The sequence below is a fragment of the Drosophila persimilis genome, unplaced genomic scaffold (genome assembly GCF_003286085.1).
Source record: "Drosophila persimilis strain 14011-0111.01,24,50 unplaced genomic scaffold, DperRS2 tig00000431-arrow-pilon, whole genome shotgun sequence".
Taxonomy (NCBI): Eukaryota; Metazoa; Arthropoda; class Insecta; order Diptera; family Drosophilidae; genus Drosophila; species Drosophila persimilis.
This window is the reverse complement of record NW_020825312.1, coordinates 1,994,877-2,012,418: the sequence shown is the minus strand read 5'-3', so window position 1 is coordinate 2,012,418 and position 17,542 is coordinate 1,994,877. Positions and strand designations below refer to the sequence as shown.

The 17,542-nt window shown below is 41.0% G+C and overlaps 3 protein-coding genes across 3 annotated transcripts; 2 read left to right on the top strand and 1 right to left on the bottom strand.

Moving 5' to 3' along the window:
• Nucleotides 1-4,829: 4,829 nt before the first annotated feature.
• LOC6595968 (protein ABHD18) lies at nt 4,830-8,095 on the bottom strand. Its single transcript, XM_002021170.2, has 7 exons — nt 7,984-8,095; nt 6,774-7,041; nt 6,601-6,713; nt 5,956-6,094; nt 5,798-5,887; nt 5,019-5,734; nt 4,830-4,951 (listed from the first exon to the last, which is right to left on the bottom strand). The coding sequence occupies exons 1-7, from the start codon at nt 8,073-8,075 to the stop codon at nt 4,831-4,833; spliced, it is 1,539 nt and encodes a 512-aa protein (XP_002021206.1). The 5' UTR covers nt 8,076-8,095; the 3' UTR covers nt 4,830.
• A 585-nt stretch (nt 8,096-8,680) lies between these two features.
• Nucleotides 8,681-15,222, top strand: LOC6595969 (tyrosine-protein phosphatase 69D). The gene is made up of 11 exons (XM_026989608.1): nt 8,681-8,866; nt 9,921-10,023; nt 10,113-11,944; nt 12,014-12,271; nt 12,340-12,583; nt 12,697-13,585; nt 13,657-13,803; nt 14,150-14,260; nt 14,322-14,501; nt 14,578-14,787; nt 15,145-15,222. Exons 1-11 carry the CDS (start codon nt 8,770-8,772, stop codon nt 15,220-15,222), a joined length of 4,149 nt encoding a protein of 1,382 aa, XP_026845409.1. The 5' UTR covers nt 8,681-8,769.
• A 982-nt stretch (nt 15,223-16,204) lies between these two features.
• Nucleotides 16,205-17,448, top strand: LOC6595970. The gene is made up of 4 exons (XM_026989553.1): nt 16,205-16,296; nt 16,551-16,747; nt 16,816-17,110; nt 17,171-17,448. Exons 1-4 carry the CDS (start codon nt 16,236-16,238, stop codon nt 17,356-17,358), a joined length of 741 nt encoding a protein of 246 aa, XP_026845354.1. The 5' UTR covers nt 16,205-16,235; the 3' UTR covers nt 17,359-17,448.
• The last annotated feature ends 94 nt before the right edge of the window (nt 17,449-17,542 follow it).

The following is a 17,542-nucleotide window of genomic DNA, read 5'->3' as shown; positions in this document are numbered from 1 at the left end:
CGTCATATGGGAGATGGGAGATGGGATATAGGAGTCAATACCCAGCAGTAAAAAGAAAGCAAGATTGGAACAAAAGTGTTTGTTACATCTTTCACATTATTTTGAAGGGCAGGCTGCTCGAATGAGTTTGCAATAATGCTCTGGGCCCATTCAGGAAACATGTGGCTGGGGATTTTCAGACATGACATCTACTACCGTGGTGGTCGTGAACCCAAAATATACTTACCGAGCATGTACACACTGTAAGTGGTCTTTTGAAATCTTTGTCACATGTTCGAACGTGTAAATCGACATCGGAAGAATGAAATCCAATGCGATGGCAATGGCAATGGCGATGGCGAAGGCGAAGGCGATTGCTGTTGTTGTTCTAAGAGCTGTCGAATGTGCATATGTCTTAATGGCTAAGAGGCTATGAGGTGTGCAACGCACTGAAGAAAGTATTTTTAAATTGTAAAAAGCTTGCGGACAACCTCCTGCTTAATGGTGCTATTGATTTGCAACATATTTATCTATACGAAAGCACATTGGTGCATGTGAAAAATGGAAAGGAAGGATGTGACTGACTGAGGCTGAGGCTGATGCTGAGGCTCACGCTGCCCAGGGGGTCGGAGTTGGTCTGGTTGGTTAAGGATGCGAACTAATGCCCCAGGCCATATTCAAGCAACCCTCATATCATCCCATTGTTTCGAGTTGTTCTTGTGAAACAATCCCAACACGATACGATACCCACAACGACAAGGAAATAAGACAACGACAACGACAACGACAACGACAACTTGGAAGCATTCGCTATAGATTAGCTGGCTGGCCTGATCACCACCGCAAGTAAACAAGTTCACAAATAAGTAACCAGCGAGAGCAAAGAGCATTGTGTCGTAGTGCCACGTTGCGGATGAGATCAGAACCAAGAGTCAACTAGCGCCTGCTGTGCCGTGCCGGTCAAACACGGGCTGCACTGCATGATACTCCTCGTACTCGTACTGGGATCTGGATCTGGGACTGGTTGGGGATGGGGATGGTATCCACAACTCCACAGCTCCACAGCTCCACGGCTCCGATCCGCTCAAGCCACTTTGCGGCTCAGGCAGACAACAACAAGAAAACAGTTCTCTTTATAATTGCACAAACAATAAATAATTATTATGTTTATTTTGACTGTTGGTCTGTTGGTCTGTTGGTTCCTGTTATGACAATCAAATTTGAGAGAATTTGCTGAAAAGATTCGAAGGAGGTTCGTGGAGGAGGATGGTGAAACTGGCAGATATTTACATAAGAGAAGAGACCTATAGCAACTCAATACGTATTAAAGGTGTACATACATACATACATCCATAGTGCTCTTAAAGAAGTGATGGAAAAGTGGAAGTGGCTAAAATTTGTTCCACAAATAAAAGCACATACTCGTATTATTCTTGCCAAAATGTTTCACTATACATTATACTTTAGAAGCGCTAAAAGGGTTTGAGGATAAGGAAGCGGTGGAGGAAGCGGTGGAGGAGGAGGAGGAGAGGATGTTTTATATTCCTTGGTGAATGGCATTGTTTGGGCAGGACACTGTGCGACACGTGCCGGGGGTGCCATATTGTTACCGATGCCGATGCCCACGGCTGGCTACGCATGGGTTGGGTGTTAACACAATGATTGTATGCCTGGTTTGAATTTTCCAAGAGCTGGCGACTGGGGCCCGCCCTCACTGATGCTGCAAATGATGAGTTGTGCCTAATTCATAACCACATCGAACGAATTAACTCGCAGTATGGAACCGCCCGACAGATTTTGAAGGTGGCGGCAGCAGGGTGGGACATCGCTTCGCATCCCATCGCATCCCATCGTATCCCATAGCCTCGCAACATGTTTAAATCCGGACGACTCTGATACACGTGTCTCAATTCGTTTGGGTGAGATACTTACAACGAGAGACCCGGACCGGGAGCGGCACCGGGAGCGGGACCGGGCGCTTGAAAGTGAAATTAATTACGGTAACGAAGGGTAAGTGTCACCAACCGGATGCATGCCAAATGGAAAGCTGCGAACGAAGTTTATCTTTATTTATTGCAAGAAAAGTATCTACCCAGCGGACAACAAAGGAACCAAAGCACATTATTTTCTTCATTCTGACTGTAAGAATCATCCGATCGCAACGAATTTTCGTGGATTTCGTAGACAGTAGCCAAAACAGAGCTAAGTATCAGACGCAGGAAAGCTTTCAGGGTTTTTTTTCAATTATATACATACTTATATAAGTCCTTTAAGTCCGTAGCCTAATGGAGAATATCATTGATAATAATAATAATACCCATGATGATGCATCCGCTAAAATCAAGCTTCAAAGCACTTTTTCCACTCCTCTGAAACGATTGTTTTGGGGGCAAATGTCAAAATTATTTTTTATGGCAAACCGTTTAAAGATCTCGAGGCATGTCATATGACAATCCCGCACAGTCTCCAGCCTCGTTTTGGACGACGAACTTCACGAGATTCGTCCTGCAGCGAAGGACGCACACCTCTGAATTCGTTTAACCAGTTCTTCGCAGTGGCAATGTATGGTGTTTAATCACTAGAAGTTGAACCAGTCTTGTCTTGAAAATCCACGTCGAAAATCTCGGAAATTGTCGTATGCGAATTCCATTTTTCCCCAAAAAATGCAGTTTTCGTTGATCGTTAAATGGTATAAAACGCGGCCGTAGAAGAAAAAGTTCTTAGAATGAGTTGGCCAAAAAATTACAAACTTTTTAATGAAAGTGGATTTTGTGACCTGGTCGTACTAAAAATGGCGAAGGCTGCGGCCTTAAGGGCCCGCCCTCGTACTATAGGGGGGGAAAAAATCGGTAAGGTCTCAAGCCTCTTCTAAATTAGCACTAGGAATATCCTAGTGTACATGTATTTGTGAGCAGTCACAAACACAGAAATATTCATTAAATTGAAATATTATACAACCCGAGCTCGGACAAGTGTTTACATAATTCTTGAGTTTTAACTGAAAACAACATAATTTTCAGTCTGAGGACGGTCATAACATCAAGTGCCTGCGCGCGATGCAGTGCTCTCCCAGAACCAGAGCCGGAGCCAGAGACGGATACGGATACGAATACGGAGACAGGTTGAGGGAGAGCTTCTGCCAGCTGCCAGTATTTGCAGAAGAAACACTAATTAATGTAATGAAATCTGTATGTTTCCAGAAAACTCTGCAGGGTCCTTCGTTGCTTTCATATTTGCACACATTTTTATTATAGATATGTACATATGTGTAAAATATATACTCGTATATGCACATAACTACCCATTACATATAATGAAAGCAAGTATGAACGATATATGTACATATGTATGTAGACCTGCCACTCGGATCAAATTTTGCAATAAAAAAGCGCGAATTATCCAAAGCAACCCTCCTTACAATTAGTTGGCAAGAAATGTCTATAGAATAGAGAATATTTTCATGAGTATATATAAATATATTTCCTCCAAAATAGAAGCTTTATCAGAGCGATTCCCTGCTGGTACCCCACAGAATAGGGATATGTATATGGCCGGCAGAAGAGTGTTCTCCGTGCAACCCGTAATGTAACTTTTTGTGGCAATATATTTATTATTATTTTGTTTGTATCTACCTTATCGCAATGTAAAGCCGCGGCACGTGTACGGCAGAAATGTCTCTATTGAAGTTAAAAACAAATCTATGAATATATTAGAGAAATAATTAACAGTATCGTGGAGCAATAATCGAACGCGTGCGCGGGACTCGCTCTAATCATCCTTATCTATTAAGGGCGAATGGAAATGTTAGGTAACCAGCGCTATTCAACAAATATTTGTCTACTTCAATCCGTCATTTGGAAGTCACATGCGTGAGAACTGTAAACAAAACTCCCTGTGGGCCAAGCCAAGTACATGCTACACAGTGGAATCGGCAGAACCAGTAGAGCCATCACACCCCTATACTGAGTGACTCTGAACCAGCGCGGAGGCTGGCTCGGATTTGGATTTGGCTCGGAAGATCTGGGGCATATATTTTCTGTGTACCACCGGCCACCCGGAAAAGTCAACGGTCGAGTCAGTGGGAGACTACAAAGCGGTTGCAGGACGCTGCTGTGCCTTTTCGTGGATGTTTCATCCGCAACACGTGTCACTTGGTCGACGGTTGACGTTCAAGTTAAGAAGGGCCAGCGGTAGATACGATACGCAGAGTACACAATTCCAAGCGACGCTCACATAAAAAGCAATAAACTAAAATTAAGTCAGAAAACGTGTCAAAGTCAGTACTCACTGCACTGACAGTGATGCAAAGACAAACACAAACACAAAACCAAACAACGAGCGTTGGTCCTTGTTTACCTTAATAAAGCCGGTTCGGTTCGGTTCGTTTCGTTTCGTTTCTTTGCAACCGTTCGTAGGCGAAAACTTTCGGCCGAGTCTGTGGATTCAGTGGGGTTCTTGTGCCTGTTCCACAGAATATTGCAACAATCCATTTAGGAGGAGTAGTATGTGAAACCCACCCCATCCATCCATCCATCCACTGAATCATCATAAGTCATACGATTGCAACATTTATTGGAATAAAATATTGAAAGTCAAATAATTCTGCGCATCATATAACTGGCATTGGAAACATGAACAAAACATATTGAATAACTTAATAGGAATACATTCAAACAAAATCTGTAAACATTGTCCATCTTAAGGCGAAGTCAAAAAGGTTTCATTTCTTTACTACGAAAGTCGTCTAGATTGAATCTAGACAGGGTAACAAATATTTTATTAAATTTAAATTTTTCTTTACATTTATGCTGTAATTTATTTAATTTAATTGTACTTTTAATTTAATATAATTTATAGATGTTTTTCATATTTATTCAAAAGCTCCTGATATGTTATTGCACATTTTAGATCTTCACCAAGATCATTGCCGTAGATCTTTTTAGCCCTATCAAAGGCTTCGATGATGCACGATCTGTAGTAAGCAACAAGCAAATGTTTGTATGAAAATGACAACTAAAAAGTGAACTCATGAGGTTTACCTGAATAGTTTCTGGTGTAAGACGTATGCGCTTACATGGCCAGCGTCCAAATATCGGACCTCTGCTCCCGGCCATATGTCCTCGAGGCTTGAACAGCCCTCTCGCGGTACATATGCATCATCTTTGGCGAACACAGCAATTATAAGCGAGGTATCGAATGGCACGGAAAAGTTCTTCAAGTGCGTGCACTCGTCCATCATGCCCCGCATGAACTGTAGAGCCTCGCGCTCCCACCAATTCGTTTTGGTGATGTCAATTTTATCTGTTTTGTGTTGCGCAGACAATGGCAAAATGTACCTCATGAGGTTGGTTAATGTGGATACAGAGGACTCCTTCGGTTGCGCAACGACGGTGCCAGGAACTATTTTTGAATTGGAATCTCCTTTTATAGGTATTGTCAGATTTTCAGAGTCAAGTTTTACGCTTTGTAAGGGCTTTTGTAAGAATATTGAACTGCTGTCGTCTTTTGAGTTAATATTTTTGGATTCATAATTGCAGCAAACGGTGCCGTTATTCAGTTCTTGGATTTGTCTAGTATTATTTATGTCTTCTTTGAGCTCATGCAGAGATTCATTGAAATTCTTTATGAACCGCTGGCCGGCCTCAAACGCATCATCGATCACATTCACCATTTTGGACAGACGCTCGCGATACTGTCCGTCCGAGAAATACTGCGTTTCCAGCATATCCCAATTAATGGATTGACTCATAACACCCTTCAACAGCAGAGTATGCAACGATTAACATCTGAAGGACACGAAAAGTCCTATTTCACTTACAGTTGTAAAAACAGCCGATGCGGTAGACCAGGATAAGCATGGAACAAGCACAAGAGGCTTCGGCCAATTTGTTGCCGCCAAAGATGCCATCTGGAATGTGTACAAAAAGCAAGGATTTTAAAATGTTTTTTAGTTATTCGAATAGTGGATCATCTTACGTGTCCTCCCATAGACAATCCCGTCACTCCAAGTGGCCCGAATCCATTCCTTTCACACCAATGCAGTAGAACAAGGCATTCAAGGATAAGACATCCGCCCATTACGAATATGTCCGACACATTGTGCAGATTAGAGCGTCTATACGAAAATAATATAAATCAATAACTAATAACTAAAGGTTAAATGGTAATTGAAAACATAAAATTGCTGGCTGCTTTGCTGGTAGAGTAGTTTGCCGGACGGACGCCAAGATTCCGGCTGAATTGGATGCATCGGGTGCCTGTCTTTTATTGACTGTATAATTATTCTTCGTGTAAATTGCATGCCAAATAAAGACTCTATGCAATTATTTAGCCATATAACACTGCTTTAACGTGTCGTGTCAGAATTACACATAATAATTCGATTATAGCAATAAAATTTGTTCCAGTACCTACAATAATTGTTAGGCAATTAACTCCTTAATGGTCATGGACGTGAAAACTATAATATTTTAACATATAAAACTGGAACCCTATAGACTTCCCACCGACTACTCTCAGATCTAAGTGGCGTCAAAAGACTCGACCAGCTCTATAGCATTTCTTGATATAAGTTTTGGAAATCTACAGAATATAGAATGTCTAGTATATGGTTAGTATTACTTTTGGTCATCCGGCTTTCTTAATCCATAAAACGGGTTTTCCAATATAATCGATCCAATGTTACCCTCTTTGAGTAGCGGCTTGGCAATAAAATTTCTTCGCCGCCAAAAAAACTGTAGAACAACAAAATGCTAATCAGTAAAATAATCAAGTATATATCAATTTGAACTCACATGATCTCCAGTTCCAGCTAGGTGAATGCATACCGGCTTGTGCTGCTCGTTTTTCCACGTGTTGGGTAGCAAAAGCTGAAAGTACGCGTTCCTTGATTTTTTGGGAACAACTCCAGGTAAATGTAACTCGAGGGGGGTTATAAATTGTCCTTCGATTAGTGTGCTTTCCGCATAGATTTCCTTTTTTGTAATCTCCACTGGATAGTCGCGCGGTACGAGCTTGAAGCAACTTTCTCTGTTGGAAATGATCTTGCGGAACTGGAATACTCTAAATATGGGCGGCAGGATTTTTATAACATGGGTATGATGAGTGTTGTGTTAAGCAGAATTCCAAGGGATATCTCAAAGTATCCTTACAAATCAATTGCAATTGTGCATAGAGAGCAGGAGGTATATGATTGAAATGACTTAATGCTTAGTGATTCGATTTGGTTTTGATTATGACCTTTTGCATTTTTTAAACTTTTGGTTGGATTATCTTTATGTAATTAGTTGTCACAGAAGATCTTAATAGCTAAATATACATACTAATGGAAAATCACCAGTATCTCTAGTTTTATGCATTTACATATCGCATGATCTGACTTAAATTAATAATATAGGCATATAGAAACATATAAAAGTCCATTAAGACAAAATTTAGACATTCAAATGCTTGTTTTCCATACCTGAACTACGAGATTTGGGAGCAGCGAAGAAGCATTGGAGTGTTGGCATGGCGCCACTAGTCCCTTCATCGCTTATTACGAACGTTGGTTCACAAAGTCTTGTTTTTCAACCGATTTTTCCTAAAACAGCTGCACGGATAGGGTTGTTGTTGGTGGCGGTTCCGCTGTGCATGGTTTTTGTTTATTCCCATTTGGGAAGATCATTGAACGAAATCGGCTGGGTACGGTCCCTATAACGAAGAGCACCCGTAGGAAAGATCGGTGGTAAAACAATTCTTTGTGAGAGAAACTCATTTGTTACTGAAAATAGTCCAAAAACAATGCAAATTGTGATATACTGCCAAAACAATCATCGCTCTAAACACAAACCGAACCGAAGATAATCCAAACAATCGTCAAATTTGGTAGTGATGTATATACAGCTATAAAGCTTGTACTTCTATGCACACGTTCATTTTATTATCAAAATAAAATCCTTAGCCTGCATTTTGCCTATTACGTAAAGATACTTAATTAGATACAGTTTTCAGTGTATCACTTACCTACGTAGGTTTTCAGGCTTCCCCCAGCCCTTCTCGAAGAATCGAGTTATCAGCATTCGCCGATATAGGCTGTCCAGTTTACTTGGCGGCATTACGAAAAATTTTGTTTTGCCTTTCAGCAAATTTTGATAAGCAAACAAATTTTATAAACATATGCCAAATAGTACGTTCATATCGATGATAGCCTATCGATAGTAATATTATCAAGCTGGAGCTGCCAGAAATGCTGACGAATATATCGGTATTATTTTAAAAATGTATTTATATAAAAATAATTCATAAAATATCTACTAAATAAATGATAGAATAACAACGCAACTTATGTATTGTTGTTTGGCTTTCGGGACATATGGAGCTATCACGAAAGAAGCTGACTTATATGTTAAATATGTTTGATATTCCTAAATTGTACGTAACTTATTTTCTTAAGTCTATAGCTTATAGAACCATAATGAACAAATAAATAATAATTAAACAAACAACTTATCGGTATTCCAAATTCCACTGTTCCAAACTGTTGGAATTTTGAGTGCGATTTATGCAGTCGATGAAGTGATAAAACATCGGTAAATAATATCGTTTCCCTGAATCATTAATCGGAAACAATCAGTATTAACAAAAAAAAAAAATAACAAAGCAATTAAATTCGTATGCGTTCGCCGACAAACAAATCAGTGTTAAAAAGCCGCAGAGACATTTATTAAACACTTAAATATATCATTTGTTTCAACGACAACAATATCTGACTTATGAATATCCCCGGCTCGAAGTGAGAACTGGCGAGCCATGGCGTTACTCTTCCGACGCATGTCAATGCTTTCAAATATTATTCTTATATATATTTTTCTTTGCACAATATTTGTGCATGGATATAAAAAGCAAGGTAACAGCAAGCAACAGTATAAATATGTTATAGTGAAACAAAAACAACGAAATATGTGTACATTCTTGGGCAGACATTTACCGCAAAAAAAATTAGCGGCTCTTGCAAAAAACGTCTAGTTTTTTTTCTAATTTTTTTTCAGTTATTTAAACATTTAACTGTGCTGTATAATGTGTGTTGTTTGTGCATGGTATAGACGTACCTGTGTGCTCCTAGATTTTCATCTATAAATTCTATCATTAAACTACATTTTACACACACATGCATGTACATACATCGGTAACGCCCAAGATTGCCATTTTTGTGGATAGATTTTAATTAGGGGCTGGTGTTTGTTTAAACTCGCACATGAGTACTCTTTATTACACTAGTACTCTATCCGTTTGACTCAAGAACAAAAACCAGCTCAACAATGATTCCTTTTGTGACCCCTCACCTGTTTTCCTGTCTGTTATCCAAAAACCCTCAGTATGCACATCTTAATACATACAGATGTGTACATATATGTATGTGCATATACTATGTGCAACAAAGGTTGACAATCTATCAGTCGAGTAATCCATAGATGTGGAATTCCAATAGTTTCGAAAGAAGTTATTAGAGTCGGTGTCGTATTTTCTTATCTTATCTTTTCTAGCAGTACAAGTTGTTAGCCAGCCGGCTTTTCATGGTGATGTTTTTAGTTGTTTTCGCCTTTTCATACATATGTACGTATGTGCGTACATGTGTCCGTATTAAGTACCCCCCTCCCCCTGGCATATGCAATCCTCGCTAAATTCAATGAAAGCATCTTTAGACGAGATGGCAGACAGGCTCCACAAGAGAGTTGCGACAACCGATTGCTCGGCTTCTGTCCCCTCCATAGCAGCCTCTTCACGGACTCGACTGCGGGTTATCCGATCCCGCGTAGGTTTCTAGCTAGTATATCAAATCTGCAGAAGACCACCCATGGCAAATGCCGAAGCCCCTGCTGTATTTGCTGTGTGTGTCCAAGTGTGTCCGAAGCTATTCGCAAAAATTCAAATAAACTGAATATTTCCTGTATTTATTTTAGAATGGGCCGAAATCGGAAGGAACTTCTCCTTGGAATGCACGACGGAGGATGAAAAAGCCACCTGGATGTTCGGTAACAAGACTATTGATGAAAAGAACACAAGGTAAATAAGACAGAGAACGATTTATTAAAAAACCGAAATGCTCTCGAAAAAGGGAAATAAAACCAATTAATAAAATTGATAACTTGCAGATTGAAAGTCCAAACGATGCCCAACGTAAATGTTGGCGAAACGAACAGGACCCACGCTTTTGTCAGTAAACTATTTTTAGCCGATGTGAATATTTCGGACGCCGGCAACTACACTTGCAAACATGCGGCGACCAATGAGTCCACTGAATTTAATGTGCAGACATACCTGCCATCGAAGATCGTGGAGAGCACGGCCGATAAAATAAGGAGAAAGATCGGGCAGGATGTGGTATTGTTTTGTTTGGTCGAAGTCTATCCGCAAAACGCAACGATCCACAAGAATCTCAAGTGGCTGAAGGACGGCAGCGCGTTTCCATTCATGGACACCTTCTCCTCGACTGCCAAGCTGAATGAGACTCATTTGAACTTCACCCTGGAGTTCACGGAGGTCTACAAGAAGGAGAACGGCACGTACAAGTGTGTGGTGTACGACAGTGCTGGCACCGAAGGAACTTCCAAGGAAATAAACCTGTTCGTGATGGAGGTGCCACAAGTGAGCATTGAGTTCGCCAAGGCTGTGGGTGCGAGCAAGATATTCCTCAATTGGACCGTAAACGACGGCAACGATCCCGTCCAGAAGTATTTCATTTCGTTCTCCCAGCAAGGAACGCCGACATACACGTACTACAAGGATATCATTAATGGGAACAACACGTCGTACATTTTGGAATCATTCCTGCCAAACACAACCTATTCCCTGCGAATCCTGGGCAAAAACTCGATCGGCGACGGAGCACCCAACCAGTATCCCGTGGGCATAACAACCCTATCTTTCGATCCCATATTCATTCCCAAGGTGGAAACGACTGGGAGCACAGCGTCGACGATAACCATTGGCTGGAGTCCCCCGCCCCAGGACATAATCGAGTACATACAGTACTACGAGCTGATTGTCTCCGAGTCGGGAGAGGTGCCCAAACTGATCGAGGAGACGATTCACCAGCAAAACTCCAGAAACCTGCCATACATGTTCGACAATCTAAAGACGGCCACAGAGTACGAGTTCAGAGTGCGGGCCTGCAGCGATCTAACGAAGACCTGTGGTCCCTGGTCGGATGTCGTGAATGGCACCACCATGGACGGTGTGTCGACAAAGCCCACAAATCTGACCATCAACTGCCACCATCACAACAATTCCAGACTCAACTCCATTTCGATAAGCTGGAACTATCCGAAGGTGCCAAACGGGAAGATCATTTCGTATTTGATCACCCTGGAGGGCAACTACAGGTACACGCTCGAGAACAATATATTCAACGAGAAATGGGGACCAAAGATCCGACGAGTGGATGAGCCCCACCACAAGACCACCTATGACGGCGTCAGCCCAAACACAAACTACTCGGTGACCGTTTCGGCCATAACGCGCCACAAGAAGAACGGGGAGCTCGCGGGCGGGCACTGTGTGATGCCCGTGTCCACGCCCGATGTCGTTGGCCGCACTATGTGGTCGAAGATCAAACACGGCTCGAAATACCTTCTCAAACTGTATCTGCCCAAAATCAGCGAACGAAACGGGCCCATATGCTGCTACCGATTATATCTGGTGAAAATAACCAATGCCAACAAGGAACTGCCAGCGCCAGACAAACTAAACATCGACACATATCACCAGGTGCACAGCGAGAACGCCACCAAGGCCTATGCCTATGTGGCGGAGATGATCAGTAGCAAGTACTTCAAGCCGGAGATCTTTCTAGGCGATGGCAATCGATTTGTGGAGAACGCCGAGCTAATGGACAACGACGAGATATGCCGCCAGTGCTTGGAGGGCACGGCGTTCCTTAGAAAGTCTGAGCTGCCACAGAAAACAGCCATGGGCTCCCTCTCACGTAATATATATTTTGTGTGCGCATTGAAACCTTTCCTAACTGCTGTTTTTGCTTGAATGGTTCTTTCAGATCTGGAATTTCGCATTTCATCGCAGAAGGAGCAACTGATTAAGGCGGGAAATCTAACGGAAAACGCCTTTAAAATATTGGAAAACAAAAAGCGAGTCAGACGCAATACAATTAATCCGAAAAGCGACCAAAACTCCAACTCCAACTCCAGCTCCAATCCAACCCAAGATGTCCTACCCACTCCCGCTGCTGTCCATGAGATATGGGACGGCGAGATAGATATTAATGCCAATTATACAGGATTTCTCGAAATAGTTGGTAAGCCTTGAAAGCACACCCTTCAAAAGCATTGGTTTCAGTTTGATATTTGTGATATTTTCGGACAGTGCGCGACGTGAATGGAGCTCTCCTGGCATACAGCGATTATTTTGATGTAATCACGCCAGCCACAGAAGCGGAGCCAAATCATTCGCTAAAGGATATGGACTACTATTTGAATATTGGCATCAAAGCGGGTGCCGTGCTATTTGGCATAATCATTGTCTTCTTTGTACTATGGATTTTCCATCACAACAAGACCAAGAACGCGATGCCTGGAGAAGATGCATTAACACTGAGAGATTCATTGAGGTAACTACCGGTGGTTTTCCCGACTTGGGGCTAATCAAATGAAGACCCGGATCCGGCTGTCTTGTTCTCATAAAAACAAATAAAACCGATCTATTAATTTTGTATATTACTAGGGCCCTTTTCGGACGTCGAAGCCACAATCACAGTCACTTTATTACGTCTGGAAACCACAAAGGCTTCGATACTGGGCCAATCCAAAGATTTGAACTCGAAAATGCCTATAAAAACCGTCACAAGGACACGGACTATGGATTCCTTCGAGAATATGAAATGCTGCCGAATCGCTTTAGCGACCGAACAACGAAAAATAGCGACATTAAGGAAAACGCCTGCAAAAATAGGTACCCCGATATTAAGGCCTACGACCAAACGCGCGTGAAACTGGCGACTGCAAACGGACTGCAATCAACCGACTATATCAATGCGAACTTCGTCATTGGCTACAAGGAGCGGAAGAAGTTTATCTGCGCACAGGGTCCGATGGAGAGTACCATTGACGACTTCTGGCGCATGATATGGGAACAGCATCTGGAGATAATTGTGATGCTCACCAATTTGGAGGAATACAATAAGGCGAAGTGCGCTAAATATTGGCCTGAAAAAGTATTTGATACTAAGCAGTTTGGAGATATTTTAGTGAAATTCACACAAGAACGAAAGACTGGCGATTATGTTGTGCGAACGTTGAATGTTTCGAAGAGCAACCTTATTGGCGATGAGGAGGATCGCAGAGAGATTACCCAATACCACTATTTAACGTGGAAGGATTTTATGGCACCGGAACACCCGCACGGCATTATCAAGTTTATACGACAAATCAACTCTGTTTACTCCCTTCAACGAGGCCCCATTTTAGTGCATTGCAGTGCCGGTGTGGGTAGAACCGGTACGCTAGTCGCTTTAGATTCTCTTATACAACAATTGGAGGAAGAAGACTCGGTTTCGATATACAACACCGTATGTGACTTACGACATCAGCGCAATTTTTTAGTTCAGTCTCTGGTAGGTGGAAAATATGATCATACTAATACGAATAAGAATACTAATAATATAATCGTACATTTGCCTTTTAGAAACAATACATTTTTCTATACCGCGCTTTGCTAGACACTGGAACTTTTGGAAATACGGATTTATGTATTAATTCAATGGCATCAGCCATCGAGTCACTCAAGCGAAAGCCGAACGAGGGTAAATGCAAATTAGAAATGGAATTCGAGGTAAGTGACAAGAAGTTTCAGCTTACATCAGCGGTGGGGAGGCCTTTTGTGCTTACTGTTCTTGGGCATTCTCTTTTGAAGCATTCGCTTGTGCGTCTCGAGTCGAGCATAAGTATGCAGCGCTGCCAACACGACATGTAATTTGTTTCTGTACTATTCTTGGGCATTCTCTTTTGAAGCATTCTTTTGTGTTTCAAGTCGAGAATCCATTTTCATGTACACTACATGTTATTTGTTTAGATACTGTTCTGGGGAATCCTCTTTTAAGGCATTCGCTTGTGTGCCCAGATGACGGGAGCAAGGACGTGCCTTTCAAATATATTCTTATTTTATTGTACAATTTCAGAAACTATTAATCACCATGGATGAGGTAAACAAATCATGCTCTGTGGGCGAAAACGAAGAAAACAATTCAAAGAACAGAAGCCTGGAGGTCATTCCATACGATCGCAATAGAGTGAGTATTGAATGGTGGTATTTCATGTGTCATACTATTCTTAAACTTGGCTTCAACTCAGGTAATATTGACTCCGCTTCCTATGAGAGACAACTCGACTTATATTAACGCCTCGTTTATTGAGGGCTACGACAATAGTGAAACCTTCATTATTGCCCAGGATCCACTCGAAAACACCGTTGGCGATTTCTGGAGAATGATCTCCGAACAAAGTATTTCCACGCTGGTAATGATATCTGAAGTAAGTCACAAATTAAATCTGTACACATTTGACTGGAGCACTCCGTGACTTATTTGCCATTCATTTATTTGTGCAGATTGGAGACGGTCAGAGGAAATGTCCACGTTATTGGGCCGATGATGAAATCCAATATGACCATATACTTGTGAAATATTTGCACAGCGAGAACTGTCCCTACTATACGCGGCGGGAGTTCTATGTTACAAACTGCAAAATCGACGATACATTGAAAGTGACACAGTTTCAGTACAACGGTTGGCCAACCGTCGAGGGGGAAGTTCCTGAAGTATGTCGAGGAATAATAGAACTTGTGGATCAAGCATACAACCATTACAAAAGCCATAAAAATATCGGTTGTCGATCGCCCCTTACAGTTCATTGCAGGTGTGTATTTAACTAAGCGACAAGTCATATTATTATCCATAAAATGCTCAAAATTTGTATCCTGCAGCCTCGGGACTGATCGAAGTTCTATTTTCGTGGCCATGTGCATTTTAGTCCAGCACCTTAGATTAGAAAAATCAGTTGACATCTGTGCAACAACAAGGAAATTAAGATCTCAGCGACCGGGACTTATCAACTCATACGTAGGTCAAGTGTCAAAATATTATTAAGACATATAATGGCATTTAATCATTTTCAGGCACAATACGAGTTCCTACATCGCGCAATAATGAATTATTCAGACTTGCATCATTTATCGGAGTCGATAGAGGATTGAGTGGGTTATGTATAAGCGAGTACATGGCCCCACGTGGGTGGTATGTCAGAATGCAAAGTGTGTTTTGGTAAATTATTTGTATATTTATAAAACTATCTTTTAATGACGTATTTATAATGGCAAATGTACATTTTTAAGTAAATTCAGTTTGCCTGAATATAATTTACAAATATGTATGTATGTAGGTGTATACGTATAATATTGATAATGCTACCAAAGGAAAATAAGAAATATATTTTATAAGACGAAATATAATAAAAATTAAGATTACAAATTTCATACAAATATTAACGAGCTTTCTATTATCAACAATTATTACAAGGACATCCCAATATCCAGTCCAGTCAATATACATCCTACAAATTAAAAAGGTCAATGAAATTGAATCTGCTATAACCTATACCATGAAAGAAACGCGCCGCTTTTCGAAGAGCGTCCCAAAACTGTGGAAGCTCTTATACTCTTATACCCTATTCACACTGGCCACCACCCCACCCATCCTTGGTCCACCGTCCATCTGAGATGTTCCTGGTGCGCACGTTTCTATGCGATATTTAGCCGATAGTTCAAAAATGCAAAAAAAAAAACAATTTCAATTAAAAAAAAGTATATTATATAAACTTATTGAAATTTCGCAATTCAAACTACTATTTAGTGCTCATCAGCTGCTTTTTGACGGATGGTGGCAGTGTTTCATATCTGTCGAAAATTCCCACCGTTCACCCCGAAAAACCCCGATTCACAGAAAACGAAAAATAGAGAAATGATTTCAAATTGGATGCGCAAGTATGACACTACAATTTATATAGACCCATACACTGTGACAATAGTTATAAGAGATAGATGCATTATACTCGTAAGATATAATATGCATCGTCGATTTGAAACAACGGAATATGAACTGCGCCATGCATTGATTTATTTATTTTGATGGATTTTTGACAACTCTCGCTGTTGGTCACACTGGTGTTTACATTTGGTGGTAGCGATAAACTAGAAGAAAAAAAACCGAAATGGACCCGACCGTGTTAATCCTGTCTTATGGATCGAAGACTCCCTTGGAAATTGCCGAAGGTACTAAATGCAGACTGTGTATATTTCCTATGCGTATATAAATACATATATACCAAGATACTTCACTAATGAATCGTGCAGTCAGTGGTCTGATTGATTTTCTAAACTACTGTGCGTGTCCGTGTCTATTGGGCATAATTATCTTTTAAATCAATTAATGTTTTATAAGTACTGCTTAACTATACGCCTGGATCTAGGCACATTCCTCTCCTTGAGACGTAGCAGTAATTTGTTAATTTTCTGTTTTGTTTCAGGCATCCTGACTGAAATGGATCAACCAAAGACACCGATAAATAACGAAGTTTCTTCACATTTCTATAAATGCAAGATTAAAACGAAATACTTCAACACTTCAGTCAATTTAATTCCTTTCGATGGAAAGTGGGAAAATGTTCCGACAGAAATCACCAAAACCACGGAAGCTGTAATAGTCTTTTTTGACGCCAACGATGCAAGTGCTAAGCAAAAAATTACAAATTAACAACGAACCATCATACCAATCTTGACTTCTATTTGCAGATGAACTTCTTGCACACTTTCTCAGATACTTTCTTGAGTGATTGTCCATTGAAACTCGGCTTTCTCTTGACAACTTCGTTTCCCTGCGAGGAAAACGGCATATCCCTGTCAGACCTAAAGAAACGCACGAATTTCATTTTCGACTTTATATCTCTGAAGAGCAATAGCGAAACCGAAACCGAATCGACGGCGACATCGACATCGACGCCTGCTCAGACAGAGGATCAATATCAGGAAATTGTGGATGGCTTGAGAAATGTTGTTTGGTCAAATGTAGAGATAAGCACGAAATCGGGTTAGTACGCTTTGTAAGTCTTATGGTGCGATCATTCAATACAGCTACTTTATTTCACAGGCTCCCTGCAGAAGAAATCATTAAGCTCCGAAGATTTGGACACGCAATTGAATGATTTCGAAAACCTTCTGATTACTGCGCAAAGTTTACGCAGTGATACCCGTTTAACGAGAGACGAGTTCCTCGACAAAGCGGAGCAACTGGCCGGCGTAATGTCCAACATATTAAATGATAATGATAGCGACTAAGCTTGTCTAACGTATCGTTAGCAAACATATCGTATTCTTTCGCAACAAAATACAATACACATTATACACACGCTAAAATCTTGCTAAGGATACGAGTATTTATGATTTAATGAGCATTTATTCCACAACGCTTCCCGTGCAGCGGCAGCATAAAGGAAGACTAGGTTAATGGAATATCGGAGAC